This window comes from Megalopta genalis, chromosome 2, assembly GCF_051020955.1.
Source record: "Megalopta genalis isolate 19385.01 chromosome 2, iyMegGena1_principal, whole genome shotgun sequence".
Lineage (NCBI taxonomy): Eukaryota > Metazoa > Arthropoda > Insecta > Hymenoptera > Halictidae > Megalopta > Megalopta genalis.
In genome coordinates this window covers 16609527-16622663 of record NC_135014.1, presented here as the reverse complement: position 1 = coordinate 16622663, position 13137 = coordinate 16609527, and the positions used below count along the sequence as shown (strand labels likewise).

Sequence of the window (13137 nt, the reverse complement as noted above, 5' to 3'; positions counted from 1 at the left end):
TGAAATCTGACCACCGTGTCCCGGCAGGTCGCCTTTGACTTTCGACTAATGAACCGCGGCCCATCGGAACGCTTAATTATACACACACACACACACACACACACACACACACACACAAACACACACACATACAAACACACATACAAACACACACACAACGGAGAATCTTGCCGGTTGGTTCCCACAGTGAATAATCACCGGTTCCGCTCAGGCGGAAACAACGGCGCGACAGTAACAAAAATACGGGGAGCGGCTGGTGAGGTATAAACAATCGTACGCAGAGGCGGATTCATTATAAAATGAGTTTATTTTCTCTGTACCATATATGCTATGTACAACATGTGTATTACGGTACTGACATATAACGACGTCGAAGCCGCGGAGAAAAAAAAATTCTGGGTGACGTCTCGATACTGGTACAAAAAAAAAAATACGTAGAAAAGAACGCGAGTCGAATGATAGAAAAGAAATCGTGAGGCGAAGGTGGCGGGGAAGGGGGGCGACGAAATTAATTAAACACGCGCGCACACGCGTGCATCTCGAGAGAAAGACAGTGCAGTCTCTTTCTCGGTCCAATTAATTCGTTCGATCATCCGGCGTTGCGCGCTGCGTGTCGGTCCCGAGCTTTCGTCGTCGTCGTGCACGCGCTCGCGTGCGCGTGCCTCGTCCGAATCGGTGGGACATCGTTAAAACGAGCGCAAGATGATCGCACGCGCCGGACGCGCGAGGTCGTCGCACAGTGAAAACAGGATACAATAAAGACACGGAGAACAAAAAAAAAAGAAAGAAGAAAGAAAGAAAAGGGCACAGTAAAAACAGTGGACAGAGATAAATGTGATAAGGTACGAGTATTCTGGAAGGGCGGTACACGTTAAACGTAGAAAATAAATAAGCCATTACGGTTTTGGTGCGCGGGTTATATGTAAAACCGCTCGATCGTCGGGTAAGCTCTGTACGTGACTCGCGAACGCGGAATCGTTTCGATCCGGTCCGTGGCGGGAAAACGAGCAGGGTCGGGGGAGGCGATACGAAGCTGGAGGAAAATAAAGAAAATGGACGGGGCCTGCAAGGTTCGGGGTTGAAGGTGAAAAAGCTGTGGAAATATGTACGCTCGTCAGGGTACAGAACAGACTCGAGCGTCTCAAGCTTACAGCGGAGTAGGCGCGCACCTCGGGCTCGAGGACAAGCACCGACGTCTCAGCATGCTCGCGAACGTTCACGATAAAGAAAGCGGGAGGGTTACGAGTATAAGGCTCATTAAGAAGGACGTCGAAGGAAGCGTGCTGGAAAGGGAGGAAAAACAAACTCGTAGGGTGCGCGAGCATGAGCGCGAGCATGGGCATCTCGCGGACTTTTGCCTCCGTGGAGGAGAGAAGAGAGGAAGCGGAAGCGGAAACGGAAGTGGAAGTGGAAGCGGAGGATGAGGAAGAGCGTGTAGGAGCGTGGTGGAAGCGGTTTCTCGGCGTGTCATCGAGAGAGCGGTCGTCCTCGAGCCCAATATTAACGTTTTGATGAAGCGTTCCCTGCGTCTCCTTTCGCTCGGCAGGCCGCTGGCGTTAACTTACAACTTAATTACGTAATCAGAATATGACGATACATGATTCAGCTCGTAGCTTGCCGGTTTTCATCGTATACGCGTTTAATAGTGGACAATCGGTCGCGTTCAGCAATGACCGTTGTTGTCGCGGGAACAACGCAGTTTCCATTGACTTGGATCGAACGCGTTCTCTAACGTCGCCGTGGCGCGCGTCGATCCTCGGTTCGATCAAGTCGATGAAAAGTGCTCGACAGCGTCGTGTCCTACAGCTAGAAGAAATGTTGCTTTTCTTGACAAGATGGCGCGAGAAAATCTCGGACCGTCTCCCCGGTCGGCGGGATGACGCGTCGCCGACGGATTCGCGTGAAGAGGCGAGACGGAACGTGATTCTTCATGCACCATCTCGTATCGCTATTTATGCGTTACGCTCGTACGTCTAGAAGATCGCGAGCGGCGAGCAGCGCGGCTCGCGGTCCGCGGAAACGCGCGCGAGCTCGCGGCTCGCGATTCTTGTCGCTCGGCACCGGCTTCTGTAATCGCCGTGCTCGAGCGGGTTATAAAAATTGGCTCTACCCTCTCACCACAAGCAAATTGGATTATACTACGTCAGCGTTAGCGAAAAATCCTTAGCATACAACGTAAATGTAGAATAAAACTCTTAAGTAGCGTCGCTTATTGATACGCGTAGGCACCTTCGTTGGCATTCTTATTCGTCGATGTACACGCACTCTTTCTATGGGAGAATGCAGCTGCGAAACGGGACGAGCGTGGCTGGCGCGCTATGGAAATACGCGGCTGGACTTCTATTTCTCTGTCTTTTTAGCTCTCTTAAAATCTTTCATTTTTATCTCTCTTAAAGTCTCTCTCTCTATTCCGGCTTCCTTGAAATCTCTCTTTCACCTCTCTTCAAATCTCTTTCTGCTTCTATTTAACACTAGAAAAACGAGCCCTAAACGCGACTAACGTACATCGTTCTATCGGATTGGATTTACTCGAACTTCTTTTGATTTCGATTATAATTAGACTGCGGATTTTTTTTTTTTACGCATTTCTGGCAAAATTAAATACGTCGAATCGAAAAAACGGAAATGTCGTTAGAAGAATTTAAGTATAGATATTTCTATCTAATACATATTTCTCGCAATTCATCCGAATGATTTCTATTTTGCATAAATTATAATATATTCTTTAATAAAGATATGTAACCAGAAACTGATCGCAAAAACATTTCGATAATACCAAAAACTGTAAAAGAAATAATCAGAAACCAGTCATTTCGATTGGTGTTGAAATTTCGAGTGCTCAAATCTAGTGTTGAAATTCTAGTGTTAAAATCTCTCTCTACCACTCTCTTCAAATCTCTTCAAATCTCTCCTCTCTATCCTCGAATCGTTTCTCCCTTTCTCTCTTTCTCTCGCTCCCGCTCTCTTTAAATCTCTCCCGTTTTTTCCGGCGGTCTCTGTCGATCCGCCGCGACCTGTGTTTTCAATCAGCACCCCGTTCGATTCAGAAACAAAATTCGGGCGAGCGCGACCAGTGTTGCGCGCCGGAGAAAGCCCAGCAATTTCCACGGCAATTAGAACCAATAATTAAAGTGCGCGTCGACGTTTCAACGCCGGCACAATACCGCTGGTGCGTACGCTCGCATTTTTTCCTGTCCCGGCTCGATTTTTTCCCGGCCGCACGAAAGCCGAGAAGTTTGCCGCCGAAACAAACGGCGCGCTCTAACCACCTTATTCCCGGATGCATTCGAGCCACCGGCGCCGAGATTCGTCGATATCGATCTGGACGGGACGGATTTGTTTCGAGATTCGACCCCTTGTCTTACGATATCGGGTCGGAACGGATTTGTTCGACTATCGGTGGAATTTTCAATGCCTGTATCATGAGAAAGAAGCTTGGAAATGTTTTTTTTTTGAAACAGTACTCTCGAAAGAAACGATCGTATTGATGCAGTGTGAGCGAATATTCGATTCGAGTTTGAAATTGTTGCTATTGGCAAATGTATGAAGAAGTCCCTGGCCGTGGATAATTGCGACGTATCAATGTCTGTGGAAGCTTAGTCGATGTTCATTGAACCGAGACAATAGATTCTTTCGACTTTTGAATTGAATGTACTCGCGCTTTTTCTACTGGCATATTGGTAACGATGGACAGACGTTGCAGACGTATAAAAATCGTCTGTACCATTTTCAAGATTCGATATCTGGACGTATCAAAGTTTCCTTCTTTCTTTAGCGACTTCGATGTAAGCTGAAGACTGAATGTCGTATACCATTGTTCGAAACTTCCTGACGTAATAACAGACACTTTTCTCATAGGAGCACGAGTGACTCGCTGCACTTGAAATTGGAAGTAATTTTCCCGATGAAATTCAGCCGAAAAAAACTAGAATCTACGGATACTGAATAAGTGGAATCTAGAAAATACAGAGAAAGATCTCTGTTGAAGTCATTAAACGCGATTTCCACTTGGCGAAACGGACGATTTTTCGTTTACACAAAAGTTCCTGCACGACCACGTAAAATAACTGTGTGCCGATCGCGAATCAATACCCGGGATCGTGCTCGGTCCCAGGTAATTGGTGTTAGCGAAAACAACGAGCTCGGCGCGTGTGCGACGATGAATTCTCCCGTCGACAACATTCTCAGCAGGATCGGCGCAGGAAGTCCCTGGCGATCATTCAAATTAAGAGAGGAGAAACTGTGCGGTGTGTTCGCGGCTTGCTTGTCGACGGTAGGGAAACGTCGAACAGGGGGAACGGTGGCGAACTTCGACTAACTGAAATGCAAACGTTTCACCATAATCGGAGACTCGCACTTTGCTTGTCTTTATCTCCCTCTTTCGCTTGTCCTTCCGTTCAGTCTGTTTGTCTTGGCGGGGCCGTATTCAAATCTTCAAGTTTCTCAATTAACCCGATCCCTTCCGGAAGTCTTTGTATCGGCGGAATCGATAGACACGGAGAAAGAGAGCGACGGAAGCGGCGGTGAATAGCGAGCGAGCGAGCGAGAGAGAGAGAGAGGGAGAGAGAGAGAGACGAACATAACCAGACGAAAGCCAGAGCTAACCGATTCGAACGTAACCCGACGTATCGCGCGCGCCTCATCTGCCGGTCTCCGTATAGATCCCGGCCCCGTCAGAGATCCGATCTACCGGTTGCTCTACCCGCAGTTTCACTTTGTTCCGCGGAAAATTCGAGCCGCCCGGCGAAACTCCGCTCGGAGCACCCAGTTCCGGGCAAGTTCGACCGCGCGGCTTGTTATGTTAAACAGCAATCCTACGCGAAATGTAATCCGTTCGAACGTACTGTCTCCGCAGCTCGGCGCATTGTGCGGCGACGTTTGCACGTCGGATCTATGTTCCCCGAAGTTAAGATCGACTCTCTCTCCGTTATAACTTCCCGGGCAACCGGGTATATTTGAATTCGACTGCGCCGCGCCGCGCCGCGCGGAGCGAGCCGTGCAGAGAACCGTTCGGATAACTTTTCCAATGTAAACGACGTTCGTTTCGAGCCTCGGCGACCAGCCTCCCTCTCTCTCTCTCTCTCTCTCTCTCTCTCTCTCCCGGCGTTAAACTTTCCAATTTTCCTAATCCCCATCCACCCACTCGGCCGCGCCCACTGGCACACGTCGACGTAGATCGATGCGCGCGCGAGCACAGGGTTACTTTTCTACCGCGAATAATTTCAAGGTAAACCGTCGCTGGTGAAACTATGTCATCCCGGGGCCGCAAATCGTCGATAGAGGAAGTCCGCGTGTCACGAACGTGAAGCGAACAGGAAATCGGCGTCGCTGGTCGTGACGCAGCCGGACGACGTTGATCGCGGGTGTCGTTACGCGGTCCGCGCGGCTTAACTTCAAGCGGCCGGGTCCAGATTGATAAGCTTACGCGTCGCGATGTAAATTAACTGGACCGACACAGGACGGTCGGGACGCGGCTAAGGTTAAGTCGGAAGGGGATCGAGGTTACGTGGTCCCACTACGCTCCAGATAGCCATCCTTGATGCGATCCGACGCCATCTCGCTGTCTCGTTTCCGGGCCCTACTCGCTACCGAATTCTCCTCCGACCCCACGAAGCTTAGCTTAACCCCGAGACACCACAAGAGGCAATTAACCTTCCGCCAACCCCTCCGCGCGCATTGCCCTCCGCCCTTTCTCTCCGTTTCGCTCTCTATCTCTCTCTCTATCTTTCTGTCCATCCACGTCTCTCTTTCTCTCCGTCTCTCTATCTATCAGCTCCTCCCCCCTCAGCCCAGGTTTCTACGGCTGTCTCCTACTGTTTCGAGTCGTCGCCGCCCCAACGCTCTGTCTCCTAACCCCCGCCCCGCCAGGCCGGGGTCCACTATTCCTCCTGTTGATATCCTACTTGGAGCATCTGCATAATCATGCCCGATTCCCAATGCTAATTAGAGTCCGTGCTAGTGCCCTATCCTACGTAGCAAGTACACGTCGACCTCCATCGCCTGTGGAGCAACGCCGCGCCACGCCACGCCACGGCTCGTCTCGCTTCGAGTTGTTTCGCTTTGTCTTTATCTCGGCTCGTCTCGTCTCGTGTTGCGTGCGCTACGAACGGACGGAAGAAAACTTCGGTTGAAAGAACAGAGGGATGGAAGGAAGGGGGGAGAAAAGGAAAAAGGAAAGAGTAGTCGGCCGAACAAAATCGACCGAAGATTACGCTCTATTTTAAATGAAGGATGACGGAGCCGCCGGATATTCGATCGGACCTGCACTTCGATCGCCTTTTAACCGTGCCGCGCCGCTGTAATTGGCTTGTTCCAGCTATTAAAATGTGCTGGTTTAATTGCGCGACACCCCTGAACAGTTTGAACGTCGTCACGAATTAAGACGGGAGCGGAATGAATTTCGTTCGGCGAGCTACGGCAAGCGATCGTTTTCGGCACGTCCTCTCTAGTAACCCGATGTTCCTGGATGATAGTGCATGATTTTAATAACTAGTAGATCTTAGCGATGAGAACAGCTACACCGGATCGACTGGTCGTCTCCGTTGGAAGGAATAAACGTACGCGACAGCTCGCGGGTTTGCGGGAAACTCTTCGATACCTTCGAAATTGCTCTATCTGCTCCGTGTGATTCACCTTGAAATCGGCCTGATTGTTGGCTCTGTCGCGGAAGATCGGTGCCGAATCGCGGGTCTCGTGACTAGCCTGCGGAACTCCCTGAAACTTTCTGCATCGATGAAACCGCCGATCGCGAACGATAAGTATATTTTCATCGGGGAACGAGAGATTACGTACACAAAGACTCGAACGAATGGGAAAAGTGAGCAACGTGCTCGTTATGCGCGCGATCAAATTACGTTTGCGACTTCCGAAACAAAAGAGGCTTGATCTCCCTCTCTCTCTTTCGAAACTGTGCGCCGTTCTATACTCGGACCATTCATTTTCCCGATGGATCCGGAAAGTCCGCAGTCTAGTCACGAGCTCGCCGTGAGTAGCGAGAAGGGATATCGTCCGATTTCTTTGCCAGACCGTGGGAAGACGTGATTGGGGGTGTTGTTGGCTGCGGGGACGGGGGCCGTTCAAAAACGGCGCGCTGAGTATCCGGTGTCGTACAACTTACAGAGGCTGTCGGTGCGTCCCGGTGGGGAGTGCATGCCGGGAACGGAGACCGAGACCGACAGGGCATCCTGATGCTTCAGCATCTGCCGGCGTCTCTGCCAGGTGATGGTCCACGCGGCGATCAGGGCGATCTGGGCGAGCAGGAAGACGCTGCCGGCGACGATCGCCTCGCCCAGGTTGATGCACATGCCCATCGTCGATGAGATGTCCTCGCTCTCGACGAACACGGTGTTCCTGGCCGCCGAGCTGGCGTTCAACGCCTTGTCCTTGCGCTGGAAATCGTCCTTGTCCGAGATCTGGATCGATTGCACCAGATAAAGGTCCTTGCGGCTGTGGGAGGACGGCTCGGCCTCGCGACGGCGACGACGCCTGCCGAAGGAGATCATCGAGCGCAGCTCCCCGGGTGCATCCTCCTGGTTGCACTGCACCGGTTCGCAGGTCGGCATGCATGGTGTCACCAGGGCGCGGAACTGCACCACCTCCGAGTTCGGGAACTTGAACGCTTCCAATTGGGACAGCAGAATCTGAAATCGAACGGGAAGCATTTGTAGACGCGACGATTTTCAATGGTCTCGTTCGACCGACCGGGTCACTCGATTTGTCAGGAACGAGTCGCTCGACCGAGTCGCTCTGGGAACCGCGGCAATTTCCTTGGGAAGAAAAATACCGAGCCGGGGAACACAATGCCGGTGAGGAATTGAGTTTACGTCGGCGGCGTCTACGCGAGATAAGTAATTGGGAAAATCGTGTCCTTATTTCATAATCTGGTTCACGGCTGCGCCGAGTTGCCGGGCTCCGCGGAAACTAGTTGGAATTTTATGTAGGACTTTCATGAACCGGTTCGCGGGGAAATTGGTTTACGTTCTCTATCGCGTTCGTGCTCTTCTGTAACGGTTTTAAATAACTGCCACCAAGGAGAAACTTCGAAGTGCTGGAAGAGCTGCACGATACTTCGCGCGCAAAAGAACCCACGAAGAATTCCACCCGTCACTTTGCAAAGCGTTTGGATTTTACTGTGACCTATCCAGTTTACTTTTACGTTGTACCGCCGACCCCTCCTATTACATACTCGGTTCCGATGTAACACCGTGCGGAAATTGCGACGATTCTTTCACGACACGGTACAACATTATCGTATTCAACATTTTGTAATACGAGGATAATATTCTTTATAAGCAGGACGTTGCAGACGGTTGCTCGTTCAGTTTAGACGTACATTTAGATGTGTATTAATATAGTTATTAACAATTCCCCGTTACAGTTCCTATGCGAAACACGCGTATGCCATACTGGATACACTCGGATCCAGTTTAGTTTTTAAACCGTCGCTTAAAAACTAGCAATATTATTGGGATCAAACAATTTCAGAATATAGTTTGAATTGAGACACCAAACATTTCAGAACATCATTTGAATCGACACTCGGAAACTTGAGAATATAATTTGAATTAAAACTCAAAAATTTGAGAATTAATTTTACGTTCTAGAACATCGTTACCTCTATGAGAATTCGATGTATCACTTTCAGGTATGTCGAGTTAATTGTTAACATCAGTCTTTTCATAACAATGTCACTCTTTCGATAAAAAAAAATGCAGGACATTTTTGCCCTATTGTAACAGCAGAAGATTAAATAAAAGAACATTAGAGTTGTGTAATTTTCGTATTGTCGCATGCTGTCCGACAAGACGTTCCCAGCATTCCTGAAATTTGCACTTTGACAAAAATGTTCAATGTTCGTTTTCGTTGTGCGAAATCGTTGAAGATACTTTAAATGAATTTCTTTGATTTCTATTGTTCCAAAATTGCTCTTAATATGACAAAGCTCTCGGCGAACAGGACTTCGTTGTAACATAGAACGAATGTTCCTAATTGCATTAGTTCTAGGTTTATTCCTTCGATACTTTGCGGAACGAATCTATCGTGTTCTCGGAGAGCCGATTATACTTTTCGCTTGCACAGACCGCGAAACTTCTCACAATGTACGATCACGAATTTTCTTTTCTTCGCCGCGTCATTCGTAAATTTGAAGTCATCCACTTCGATTGCAAAGCTTGCTCCACGAGTCATTATTGTCTTCCGCGTATTCTTAGACTCGTGTGTGCTTTACGTTCGCCAAGAACGTGTAATTATTCCGAGCTCGCGGGGACAATTGAAATCGGACGGAATTGCTCGCTGCCGAAGCCACGGGACGACACACAGGGAAGAGATCATTTTGTCCCGTTATTCATTACGACGATAATACGGCGACGTCGACTGAAAGAAAACGTCGCGGAGCGTGCAAAAATCGTGTCCGCTCGGTAAAACAGTTTAAAGATATTTGCGCAGTTTTGTTGATGAACTTCACCGTTCGCCGGGGACAGAGCCGCGGCGAGTACCGCTATAAAGCTGTCGTTCATGGTTCTTTCATTCATTTTTTCCTTGTTAGAAATATAAACGCTTCCGCGACTGAATACAACGGCCGCGCGACACAGGATTTCCATGGATTTTATCTGGGACAGGACGCGTATTAAAATACCATCAACCGGCGATGTTAAGAGGGTGAAATTTGCATTTCATGGGGCTCCGGGATATCGCGTTCTCCCTGGCTTTTCAACTTAGACGCGGCAGAATAATAAGAAACAATCTGCAGCTTCATGCGACAAATCCATGTTTCCCACCGGTACCAAGACGCGTGTAGAAATTGCATACGTTGCGTATGGCAGTCGCAAGTGTTGATTATTTACGATTCGATAAATTCTTTATACAACAGGGTGTTCAATAAATACCATTTAATACTTATATGGTATATAAGATATATTGTGCTGAGTAAAAAAAGCTTTAGTAAACGTAGGTCGAAAGGTCAACCGTTTCTGAGATATGAACATTTTTGTTTGCTAGTCTCATGATTGATTTACTACTGAATTTTCGATGTTTACAGAGGATTTTCTATGTGTCCACCTCCCATTTCTACACACGCTTTGCATCTTCTTGTTACAGAGTCGCAAAGTCTCTCGAAAATTCCACATTTCTGTTGTATTGTTTGACAAGCGTGGTGGATTCGGTTACGTAATTTTTTGAAGTCATTTATCGGCGAGGAGTACACTAGGATTTTTAAATATCCTCGTAAGTAAGTTAATCATGACACTGGCGAACAAAAATGTTTATATTGCAGAAACGGTTCACTTTTCGACCTATGGTTACTAAAGCTTTTTTACTCAGTAAAATGTATCCTATATACCATAAAAAAAACCATTCAATATTTATATATCCTGTATATATATATAAAAGTTTATATATAAATATATATATATATAAAAGTTTATATATAAATATATATATATAAAAGTTTATATATAAATTATAAATAAATAAATAAATAAATATATATATATATATATATTTTTTATTTATAATTTTTATATATATAAAAATTTATCGAATCGTAAATAATCAACACTTATGATTGCCCTACGCTACGTATGCACTTTCTACACGCGTATGTATCTACCGAGCATTAAAAGTGGGTAACTTGCATGCTTCACAGGCATAACAAAACTGAATTTACATAAACTTTTCATCAATAATGTACTCTGGGGAATATTAAGAAATTTATTCAATTATTTCCTGTGAAAGCGTCTTTATAATGAGGAGAACAATTATATTTTTATTTATTTATTTTAACGGACTACACTGCACTGGATAAATAAAGAATTTTGCATAAAAATGCAAAAATGAGAGTAACGTAAAAAATAATAATGAGATATATATAAAATTTTAATGATTAACTCCGGATAAGTCTAACAAAGACGATTTAAAAGAGATTAAAGATCCAATGAAGAACTTAATGTTTCTGCAGTAAGCATTTGTGATCGAGAAGAATCAATTAGTATTAAAAGAGATTCTCTTTAATCTAAGGTCGCAGGATATGCAACAAGATTATTGATACTTATTGCATATTATTTATTACAAGATTATTGATTATTGAACATAATATAAGATCCGCTCTTCGTCTTCTATCAAGAATATGCAACCTCATCGCTTCGAGGATGTTATCGTAATTGAGACTCGTTATAGGTACCGGTCTATTAATTTCATAGGAAATGAGTTGATGAAGTTGAAAGAAGAAATCTTAAAAGAAAAATCGTGACACTTCATTTTGACCGACACGGTAGGTTTTTTTTGTTCATCATCGTCACCAGCGAATTGTCGCTCCCAATGAATTTGAATAAATTGTTCGAGAATCTCGGGGATACCAGAGTTGATAGAAACGCGGGATCTCAAACGGACGTCTCCATATTCTTTTGGGGATTTCGGACGAGGGTGGGACGGCGGCGTCGACGGCGCGGCATCTTTTTAATTTTGAATCCGGGAGAGTGTCACCGGCGGACGCTTTCAAAGGGGATTAAAGCGTAAAAATGAGGAGCACGGACCCTCATCTTTTATTCTAAAAATGTTCGCGACCGTCGCGCTAAATTAATTCGCTGTCGCCCTTTACAACTGGCTCTCTACGCGTCATAAACTGTAAAACGGTTCACCACTGTCGTGCCGCAAAGTGGGACGTTGAAAATTCATTTCCGCGAATCGATCTATCCTTGGGTGGTTCGCTAATTAATTCGTCATCGCCGCTCGAGTCGGTTAAAACGAAGGCGTTTCGGGATCACGATCGGTCTTGCTTGGTTTCCAGAGATGGGGAAGAAGCTGCGTGGACGCGGGCTAAGGATGATTCGCGAACTGGTTTTTCCCACTTTTTCGCCTTCATTAAGCAGCGGCGTGTAACGGCAATTACACGGGATCATGAGATGGGAAACGTACTTAGCACGGGCTTTTAAAGCTGCCATTAACCGGCGTGATGGCCACGCGAAGTCACTAACGTTGCACCGCATTTTGGGAGAATAGGTGCGGCAAATTCTTTCCAGAATGCCAAATTTCGGGTTGCTGTGAATTTCCCTGTGCTAGTCCTACGCCTATGTAATTTATTGCTACGTCAATGCTAAGGTGCGACGGAGTCGGTGAAGCGTGTGATGCGGCACGCGACGCGGCTCCTTTGACTCGAATTCCCGGAAGACAACGTAAAATCGTTTGTTTAGGTGTGAATCCGGTAAGAAAAGTCGCGAAGCTACAAGACACGTGGTAGGTACAGTAAGTTCTCTCTAATTGACGTTCAGATTGTACATGAAAATGAACAATTTTGGAAGAAGAGATACGATTATTCGAGCTTAGCGCTTCGAGCTTTTATAGTTACCGATTGTCGAATAGTTATATAGTTATCCTCTTATAGTTATAGTTATATCTTCTTCTCAAATCGAGCATTTTTATGCACAATCCGAGGGTCGATTAGGGAGAATTTACTGTAGTAGGTACGTGACCGCCGAATCGTGGCATGTGGCCTCCGAATTGCCTTCGAATCGTGGCATGTGGCCTCCGAATTGCCTTCAAATCGTGGCAAAAAATTAGAAATAAAGAGGTTAAGTCATCGTTTTTATTCTAGCATTACTATGTATTCATGCTGGCCGACATGCTGGCCGCTGCATTTTTTTGCCGACTGCTCTGAGTTTCGTTCTCTCTCTCTCTCTCTCTCTCTCTCTCTCTCTCTCTCTCTCTCTCTCTCTCTCTCACTCTCACGAGGTGTCGGCAACTATAAAAACGTGCCGCGAGGCTCAAAGAATCGTGTTGAATACCCGCCGCGCGCGCGATTACTGTATACAATTCCGAGCTCCGAGCCTTCAAGGGGAATTTATTGTACTTCTCTTTCATCTGACTCGATTTGTGAGAAAAGCTATTTAGGAAACCTAATATTTTGTTGGATTGTGTGGACTACATCATAAATAATTGTTCTCACTAAATGTTTCTTCTATTTAAATATTTACGAAATACGTTGTTAGGTGATTACGCTATATATCATTTTTTTTATATATCATTTTTTTAATATTTAGGAAATCTAATACGTTGTTAAATGGTTACATCATAAATAATTTTTCTGACTAAACGTTTTTTATATTTAAATATTTGCAAAATATGTTGTTAGATGATTACGCTATA

General features: G+C 46.1%; 1 protein-coding gene across 2 annotated transcripts in view; it reads right to left on the bottom strand.

Moving 5' to 3' along the window:
* Positions 1-288: 288 nt before the first annotated feature.
* The window catches only part of neo (ZP and PAN domain-containing protein neyo), a 371329-nt gene continuing 358480 nt past the window's right edge, over positions 289-13137 (bottom strand). For both annotated transcript variants that reach the window (XM_076518589.1, XM_076518587.1), the window contains one exon: positions 289-7640. In XM_076518589.1, the coding sequence (XP_076374704.1) occupies positions 7077-7640 (564 nt within the window). In that variant the 3' untranslated portion in view covers positions 289-7076. The remainder of the gene's footprint in view (positions 7641-13137) is intronic.